At 49.7% G+C, this 10,010-nt stretch overlaps 1 protein-coding gene across 1 annotated transcript; it reads left to right on the forward strand.

Annotated features, from left to right (window-relative positions):
* Window positions 1-1,210: 1,210 nt before the first annotated feature.
* On the forward strand, window positions 1,211-9,809 carry LMOD2 (leiomodin 2). Its single transcript, XM_036425657.2, has 3 exons — window positions 1,211-1,601; window positions 7,254-8,681; window positions 9,460-9,809. The coding sequence occupies exons 1-3, from the start codon at window positions 1,329-1,331 to the stop codon at window positions 9,484-9,486; spliced, it is 1,728 nt and encodes a 575-aa protein (XP_036281550.1). The 5' UTR covers window positions 1,211-1,328; the 3' UTR covers window positions 9,487-9,809.
* The last annotated feature ends 201 nt before the right edge of the window (window positions 9,810-10,010 follow it).

Below are 10,010 nucleotides of genomic sequence, written 5' to 3' on the forward strand. Positions count from 1 at the left end.
GCAGCCATTTGGGGAAATAGTCTGTCAGTTTCTGGAAAAGTTGAATGTAAATTTACCACACAACTCAGCAATTCCTATCTATCCAAGATAAATGAAAACACATGGCCACATAAACATTTGCATATAAATGTTCTTACAGCAGCATTATTTATAATAACCCAAACCTGGAAACAACCCAAATAGTTTATACATTCACCACCTGCTAAATACATAAACAAGTTGTTATATATTATACATGTGTTGATAAATGTATATTTCAATGCATTTACATTTTAACCGATTTTTATCTATCTCTATGCTAAAATTATACATTTACAAAGAATATGAGCATTAGCTTATATTCAAATTAACTTCTCTTCCGTTTTCAGCCCAGACACAAATATGAGTGCAAATTCTACCTCTGTGGGCCCTGGGATAGTTACTTGACTTCTCTGAGTCCATATTAGTAAAATGTGGGAATAATATTTACCTCACAGAACTGCAGAATTCAATGACATGAACTATATCCAACCCTTAGCACTTGGCTGGCACAGTGTCAGTTCTTGACAAACCCTCCCCAGTATTATTGTCTGTCTTTTCAGAGTTTATTTGCAAACCTAGGTGTTTCCTGACACTCAGGGCTGAGGAGAGGGGAGCCATCAGTCTGGCTGGCTGACTTCCAATCCGTCGCTTCGTCTCTCAGAGGCTTGGCTGCCACAACCTGTAAAGGAGGACACTGTCCCCCGTCTCTCAGGACTTGTTGTGATCAGGAAAACCGAATTAAAGTGCTTTGTAAACTACAGAATACCATAAAATAAAACATCTAGAGTGATCTGTGAGCAGAGCTGTCTGTTCCCATCCCTGTGTTTTTAGGAGAAGCTGAATAACTATCTTCTTCTCCCCGCAGATGGAAAGGACCCTTTTCATGGCCAGGGTGGGGGTAGCCAGTCGCTTCAACCTGAGCTTGCATTCTCCTGTTGTTCGCACACAGAGTAAAAAGCCGTGTCTCTCCCTATCGGAAGAAGCCTCTCTGCCTGTCCTCGGGAGCTATCAGGCGCAGCTAAATCTGTCCCTGGCCGGCGTGTGCATAATCCCCACTGGTTCTGAGACCTCCATCCACCACCGATGTGACATTCTTTGTGTTCAAATGTCTGGCTGACGTCTGATGCTTAAAACAGCCCATGCCTTCACCCCCGCCACATTGTCAGGGCCTGCATCACCCTCTTAAAAGGCTATCGCAGCCACTCCGGCACCAGTTGCTGGCCAGCCTGCCCCGGCCGCCTCCCGCCCCTGGCCGCCCTGCGTGCCTGGGTCCTCTCGCTCCTGGTGGGTCTGACCAAACAAGGACCATGTCTACCTTCGGCTACAGGAGAGGACTCAGCAAATATGAATCCATCGACGAGGACGAGCTCCTGGCTTCCCTGACGGCCGAGGAGCTGAAGGAGCTGGAGAGGGAGCTGGAAGACATTGAACCTGACCGCAGCCTCCCGGTGGGGCTCCGGCAGAAGAGCCTGACGGAGAAGACGCCCACGGGGAACTTCAGCCGGGAGGCGCTCATGGCCTATTGGGAAAAGGAGTCCCAGAAGCTGCTGGAGAAGGAGCGGCTGGGGGAGTGTGGGAAGGTAGGCTTTCCGGATCTTTCCTCGGCTGCTCCCCGGCCCCTTCCGCCCCCGCCCCTGCCCTAGGCACCTGCTGTCTCTCCCTCTGCGGTCCTCCTCACGTTTCTGTCCTTATAGCCTGCTACTAAACACTGTCCCAGGCTGAAGAGTCCTGTGGCTTCTATGCCCCCCGCCTCCACCAAGGATGGGAATATGTACAGTGATTGGCTGGGGTTCTAATAATTGGCTAAAGATGGAATCTTCAAGAAGAAAATAATTCGCAAGTAAGGCATAGGTTTACATAGTTTGCCAAACGTAAGTGTAATTTGAGTTATAAGTTGAGGATGTGGCATAGTATCTGTGTCTGAAGTTAGTTAAGTAAATTTATTTTCTCTTTTAAAGACAAAAATGGGTACTCTTATTGCTTTGACTATGATGTGGCTACAGTAGAAAGTTTCTTTTTCTCCAACACCAAGAAGTGTGGGGTGGCAGGAAATTATGTGGAACCGAGAGTCAGGGGGCCTTCTTTCTAGTCCCTTCTGTGTCTAAGTTGTTAGCAGACAGTCACTTAGGCTGGCTCCTCTTTCCCGACTGTCCACTGGTATTATTGTCTGCGTGTGAACCAAAACCCCTTTGACATGTGGGGCCGTTGTGGACTTTCTCCTTAAGAAAACACACGTGTGCTTGTACACACACACACACACACACACACACACACACACACACCATTTTACACAGGATTTCTCCAGTGGTGACACACACCCAAAGCCCACCTGACAGCCCAGGGTAAGCATGCCTGGGTAGGCCAGATGGCTCTCAGATCCCTTCCTACTTTACAGCCGTGATGCTGGGGCCAGAAAATGGACTTCTGCTAGTGCTCTTGTCCTCTGCCCTGTAAACGTTGCTTTAAATTGGCCCAATGAATCATGAAAAGGAGCTCAGAAGACTGTGGGAAAATGGCTACAGCAAGAAGAACGTTGATGCAGCCAGTTTCTGAATGTCTGGAAGAAGACAGGTCAGGAGTGATGGTTTAAAAGCTCTGTACTTCACTCCGATCATCTGAAACGCCAGTGGCCTGGAGCCCATGGGAAGCCTTCCCCAGGACTAATCCAGGCGCCGTTAAATGATCTGGGTGCTGGGGTGTGTGGCCACATTTGTAGCAAGATACGGTGTGAGCTCTGCCCGTGTCAATCATCGCAGGAAGGGTCACTGGGATCGGGCCGGTGTCTGCCAAGGCCACGCTGGCCGCCTGCACGGAAGGGCTGGAGGGGGACGTGATAAGGAAGGACACACATGACAGGCCAGGACTTAAGGTCAATTCCTCCTCAGCCATGCTATTTAGAGCTCTTTCTTTTTTCTCCTGATGTGGGAATGTGCAAGTATATAAAATAGGACAAGTTTATGACTATTATGAAAGCAACTCCTTCATAAAAAGACTAAAGGTGACCCAGAAGATGCAGGACAGACAGCCATTGCAGCAGTACCCCGGCAAAGGCATGCTAATGCCATCACGTCTTTAGACTGGTGGGAAACAGAGGGCAAAGCCTGCTGTCAGTGGCAGCTGGAGCCCACCGGATCCCGCCGAAGGTTTGGCTGATCCCTGCCCGAGGCTTATCGAGTCAATTAGAGAGGCTGCGTGTTGATGAACTCTGACTCCTTTCTGGCTAACTTCTCTCTCACTGCGCTTTCCTCGCCGGCCAGCTGTCTCTGCAGTCACAGGGAGGAGATGGGCAGGAGATGGCTGATGGAGGGTGTAAATCCATTCCAGCCACGGGGAGAAGCTCAAAGCAGGCAGTGGGTGGGGGTGGGCAGGCGGGTCAGGAGCCACAGCATGAGTGAGGAGCACACAGCACAGACCATGAGGAGGAGATGGGGGTTTCTGTAGCTACTGGCTCTATCAAAGCTCATGAAAATCGGTTGAACGGCAGCCTCTTCTCCCCTTCCTCCCCCCACCCCCAGGTCCACACAAAACTATGCAACACTAAATAGCTCCATGGGCCCTGGAGACCAAGGCTCTAACTCCCCTAGCTTGAGTACATTCTCATCATTTCATTGAGTTCTCACCTCCCCCACACGAGAACTCAGACTAAGAGAGGTTAGGAAATGCATTTGAGAGCAACACTTTCAAAGCAAGCTGACATTCAAACCAAGTTTTATTGACACAAAGACCATGATTTTCAAAATGTGGGTGCCCAGCCCTGGCCCGTTTGGCTCAGTGTACAGAGCAGTCAGCCTTCGGACTCAAGGGTCCCGGGTTCGATTCCAGTCAAGGGCACATGCCCGGGTTGCAGGTTTGGTCCACAGCAGGGGGTGTGCAGGAGGTAGCCAATCAATGATTCCCTCTCATCATTGATGCTCCTATCTCTCTCTTACTCTCCTGTCCTCTCTGAAATTAACAAAAATATATTTAAAAAAAAAAATGTGGATGCCCCGACCTGCAGCATCATCTGAGAACTTCTCAGAGCCGCTAATTCTACGTTCCCTCTGACCTGCTGACCAAGGGGCTCTGGGGTGGGCCCAGCAGTCCGTGCTTTCACAAGCCCTGTGGGTGCCTATGACACACAGTGGTTGGAGACCATTGAACTCCGCTGGAGTTGCTTTGAGACACCCACCCCCCGCTCCCCCCTGCAGAGGCAACTTGTCTAGAGTCAACCGGCTCTTTTCAGGTCGACCCAGAACCAGAACTGAAAACCTCCTTGTTCCTGTCACAATGCCAGGAAGGGGATTGGGAGAAACGGTACCCATCTCTGCCTCACTGCATCCCCATCCTGCCACCCCATCCTCACAGGAGCAGGGGCAACTCCAGAGCAGTGGCGGAGAGGAGATCTGGACTCATTTAGAAAGTAGGCAGGTTGCTTTTTGCATTCTCCTACCTCTCCTCTCTTGACACCTTTCTCCCTTTTGCTATTCTTCTAGGTGCCCCCTAAGCCCCCCTTTCCTGCCCCATCTGGGGTGACCAACCACCTCTGCATGCCTGGGACTAGCTAGATTTTAGAAGCCAAAACCCAGCTTCCTCTGATAGTTTTCAACCCCCAAAAAGCCATGCCAGTTGGTCACCTTATCCCCATCCAGCCTTATCAGTACTTTTCTCCTAGGCATAGTCCTGACTCAGGCCATTAGCCCATGTCATGCACATCCACTTAGCAAGCAAATATTGATTGAGCCCCTGCTACATGCTGAGTCAGGTGAGCAAAACAGACGTGATCGCTGTCCTCACCCTGCTAACAGCCTTTGGGGGGAAATGACAAACAACTCATTAAAATAGGCACTTTTTAGGGGGAAGTACAATGTCCTGGGAATGCGTTACTAAAGTGATTTCAGGGGGTGTCAAAGAAGGCTTTCTGGAAGACAGTACATTTTTTGAAGGGACAACATCTCTTACAGATAAAGCCTAAAGTTCTCTAAAAAACCAAGTGGATCAAAATGTAAGGGTGGCATTCAAGGCACGGTACCTTGAATTTTGAGAAAGGCCCCTTTCCTGCAAATATGGAAGCAGCTAAACACACACACACACACACACACACACACACACACACACACCTCTCCCTCCTGATCTTGCAGGAGAGAGTAAATTAAGACGGGACAAGCCATCCCCGGAGGCTGACCCCTTCCCCAGGCCATCACTTGGTGCCTGCCACTCCAAACAAGTGGATAAGTGGAGGCTATTTTGTGATAGCAACTGGGCAAACAAACTTGGAGACAAACACAATGTTGTCCAAGGCTCATTCCACAGGCCTCAGGCAGCAGGAGCCCTCAGGATGAGAAAAAAAAGTGGCCAGTGTAGAGGGAAGGACCAAGGCTTTGGGGAGAGGGGAGGGACATGGAAAAATTGAACTCTGTCAGCAATTTCTTTTTTTTTCCTTTTTTTTTTTCTTTTTTTTTAATCAGAAAACGTAGCAAGAAAAAGAAAGAAGGCAGTTGGACTTTTTAGTAGTCTTATAAACAGGAAAGACAAGGTGAAATTGTGTTTGCCTGAAGGTCTTTCATTAATTGAAACGTAGTAAATAATTGAGGACCATGGGCTGAGGCAATGGCTTGCTTCAAGATTTTCTACTGTTCTCTGCTGTTCCTCGTTACACGTAGAGTCTAGTTTCCATGGCCCGTCTCATTTCACCCTGCCCTCGCGTGAGATTTCAAGTTAATTTGCTGAAAAGGGTGACCTCAGTGTTTTTATTCACAGAGCCAAGAGCTGCCCTGCTGCCCTGACAGCAGCCCTGCTCCCGGGGTTTCCTGCCTCAGAGCAGGGGCAGGGGCAGGGCCGGCAGCAGCTCACGGGTGTGGGGTCTCTGGGCACCTGTGCCAGGCTCTGCCCCCGAGGAAGATAAAAGCTGGAGAAGCACAGGACGCCTCTGTCTCCACCGAGACAGGCCGGGCCAACAGCACATGGCGCCCGTCACCTCTGCTTGCAGGAGACCAAGTTTACGAAAAGTCTGGAACATTAAGAGAAGAAATCCATTAACACGTTGTGTCTTGGTGTTGCCATGTGTTTCTTTGAGATGGAGAAACACGCGTGGACAAAGGGGTGAGGGCTGATTCCAGGAGGGAGGGGTGAATTTTCTAAAACTTGTACACAGGCTAGGTGTCAAGTACTTCAGAGTAGGTAGTTAAGAGGATACAAAATTCATCACGGGTTTTCCAAAGCCGAAGTGCCGAAGTGCCAACGTATTTCTCAAAGTGGCAACATGATAGTAAACTTTAATTCAACAAATTGCGTTCTGAATGCTTATTCTGCAGAAAGCACAAGAAATGTTTGTAGAAAATGCTGTTGAAAAGTATGCAATTACATGTTAACCTTCGTCACCAAGGAGATTAAATTTTCTTCTTATATGTTCTTGTGGTACTTGCCATGTGTTGCTTTTTCTTTTTTCTTTATTTATTGAGATATAATTGACATATAACAATGTACTTGTTTTATTTGCACAACATAACACTAAAATCTTGATATTGTGGACTAATTTGGTAAAGTAGGTTTTCCGAATACATATCTTTAAACAATGACAAATTAACCTGTTTTTACTTATATAGACAATCAAGTGTGTATGAGAAGTTTACTTTCACAGAAAAGTTTTCTATATGCATTACTGTCACGTTAAGTGTATACTGAGTAGGTTTGGTAAATGCCTGAGTTCACCAGTCACCACGAGTGAACCAGAGCACACGGCTGGGGGTGGCTCAGCACAGGTGGAACATGGGCCTGCAACGGGTTAAACTGCTGCAGAAAGTCAGGCCACACGACAACGGAACCAATGACAGTGCATGGTGCGGTGTGATCACGTGCTAATCACTTGGTACACATTGTCTACGAACAGTGACTCTTGGATTTAAATATGTAGACTATGGTTGCAGACATGTAATAGTTATTTGGGCACAGGGGAGGGACATGGGCAGCAGTTGGGGAAATCATGACAGTGTTTTTCCCCCCAACATATGGCCTATTCTCTAAAATGTGTTTAAAATGACAGTGGCTTACTGATCAGCAAATCTTGGTTATACGTAAGCATTTTAAACTTAAAGGTGTTCACCTTCACATAGACAGGCAGACGGGAAATGTTGCCTGCTGAACCCAAGCCCCACAAGGTCTGCGCAATGGAGGGCATTGCAAAGCCGTGTTGCTTTGGTAAGTTCTCAGAGTGTGCTCAGTGATGACCCACTTACTGACGGTGTCATGCTCTTTAGGTCGCAGAGGAAGACAAGGAGGACAGTGAGGAAGAGCTGGTTTTCACTGAGTGTAACAGTGAGGTGTCCGAGGAGGTGTACACCGAGGAGGAGGAGCCCGAGGAGGAGGCGGAGGAGGAGGCAGAGGAGGAGGCCGAGGAAGAGGCGGAGGAGGAAGAAGAGGAGGAGGAGGACGACAGCCATGAGGAGGACAGCGCCGTGGAAGACGAGAAAGCCATCAACGGCACTGTGAACCACGACGCCGTCCATCCCGACGACGCCAGGCCCAAGACATTCAAAACTCAGCTGGACACCATCAACCTGACCAACGGCCACGGCGGGAGGCACCCGGAGCCCTCGCAGCCCCCTTCGGCCCCCCACGCCAGCGGCAACCCCACGGTGATCGAGGAGGTGCTGGCCAAGGTAGAGAGCAACGACCCGGACACGCGCGAGGTGAACCTCAACAACATCGAGAACCTCACGCCGCAGACGCTGGCGCGCCTGGCCGAGGCGCTGAAGGCCAACACGGCGGTGCGCAGCCTCAGCCTGGCCAACACGCACGCCGACGACGCCGCGGCCGCCGCCCTGGCCGACATGCTCCGCGTCAACCAGCACCTCACCAGCGTCAACATCGAGTCCAACTTCGTCACGGGCAAGGGCGTGCTGGCCCTGATGCGCGCGCTGCAGCACAACGCCGTGCTCACCGAGCTGCGCTTCCACAACCAGCGCCACATCATGGGCAGCCAGGTGGAGATGGAGATCGTGCGGCTGCTCCGCGACAACACCACGCTGCTGCGCCTGGGCTACCACTTCGAGCTCCCGGGCCCGCGCATGAGCATGACCAGCCTCCTGACGCGCAACATGGACCGGCAGCGGCAGAGGCGCCTGCAGGAGCAGAAGCTGCAGGAGCAGAAGCTGCTGCACGAGGGCGCGGACGGGGGCCCGGCCCAGCTCAGGACCGCCGCCGCCGCCTGGCACAGAGGCACGCCCGGCTCGTCGCCTTATGCATCGCCCAGGCAGTCTCCCTGGTCATCCCCCAAGCTCCCCAAGAAAGTCCAGGCCGTGAGGAGCCGCCCCCCGTCTCCCCCGGCCCCGCCGCCTCCGCCTCCGCCCCCTCCGCCCCCTCCCCAGGCCCCGCACCGCCTGCCGCCCCCGCCCCCGCCCCCGCCGCCTCCGCTCCCCGAGAAGAAGCTCATCACCAGGAACATCGCCGAGGTCATCAAGCAGCAGGAGAGCGCCCAGCTGGCTCTGCAAAACGGACAGAAAAAGAAGAAAGGGAAAAAGGTGAAGAAGCAGCCCAAGAACGTGCTCAAGGAGATCAAGAACTCCCTGAGGCCGGTGCAGGAGAAGAGAGCAGAAGACAGCTACCGGCCTTCCACCCCACAGCGGTCCGCCCACGACAGCCTCATGGAGGCCATCCGGGGGAGCAGCCTGCGGCAGCTGAGGCGGGTGAGTACCCCGACGAGAGGATAGTCTGGGGCGCAGGCCCCACGGCACAAGGGCACCTAAATCGCTTCCCAAAATACTGATTGCTGTTTTAATAAGCGAGAGCAAGCCTAGCAAGTTTGGGAACGTCAAGAGCAGGTCCCTGGTGAGCGGGTTTCCATCTGCGAGATGTGCCTGGTCCTTTGAGGTTTTTTTAAGGGCCAGCCCCATGTAAAGATGCCCCAACGTGTAAAAATGCTGATTCCCTTAATTAAAAAAAAAAAAAAAAGAATTAGGGCTGAAACCGGTTTGGCTCAGTGGATAGAGCGTCGCCCTGCGGACTGAAAGGTCCGCGGTTTGATTCCAGTCAAGGGCATGTACCTGGGTTGCAGGCACATACCCAGTAGGGGGTGTGCAAGAGGCAGCTGATGGATGTTTCTAGCTCTCTATCCTTCTCCCTTCCTCTCTGTAAAAAATCAATTTTATATATATATATGTATATATGTATATATATATATATATATATATATATATATATATTTTTTTTTTTTTTTTTTTTTAAATCAGGGAGTATAATCTGCATTCCAAAAAAGCAAAAAAGATCCACTTGTCCAAAATGTTCCGCAGGGTTGCAAGTGGTTTCAAGCCTAATTTGTAATATACAATTTTAATACCAGGTAGCAAAAACCAGTCCATCGCTGCGTTCCTCTCAGAGAATCCTGCTGGAGACATGCCTTAGAGATATTTTTCCCCTTCCTCATTCATGTTGTTTTTGTTGAAAAAAAATCCCATGTGTTTGTAGGTGGAAGTTCCAGACGCTCTGCGATAAAAACAACCTTGAGAAGAGGATGCGGAATCTTGCATTGGCACGAAGCGAAACGCATTGGGAGATGTTTCTGAAATACCTTCTTCAATTGGGAATGTCCTCTGACTTTCAAACGGAGCCTCAGCCATGAAGTCCAAAGAGAATCTTAAGAAACAGTCCACAGGTTTCTACTGTAAATATGAAAATAAACTTCTTTTTTAATGTCATGAGATTTGTATGGGCAGGAAGCAGTTTGTTTAAAGACGCTTCGTAGCTTTGAGCTGTTGAGTTAACAAAATGTGCCATTATTTTTGTAATCCCAATAAATTTTGGATTGAAGATTTTTTTATTTAAAAAAAACAAACTAATATTTTTTTGTGAGTTGATACATTTTCAGGTGTGTATGTAACATTGTTAAATATTAAAAATATTACATTATCACCCAAAAAGGGTTTTGGTCCTTAGCATTGGCTTTTCTTTGTCTTCTCCAAGAAAAACGTGATCAGGGTTCTTCCTAAAGGTCCGGGATCAAAAACTCTCTTTAAAGT

The sequence above is a fragment of the Pipistrellus kuhlii genome, unplaced genomic scaffold (assembly GCF_014108245.1).
Source record: "Pipistrellus kuhlii isolate mPipKuh1 unplaced genomic scaffold, mPipKuh1.p scaffold_m20_p_10, whole genome shotgun sequence".
Taxonomy (NCBI): Eukaryota; Metazoa; Chordata; class Mammalia; order Chiroptera; family Vespertilionidae; genus Pipistrellus; species Pipistrellus kuhlii.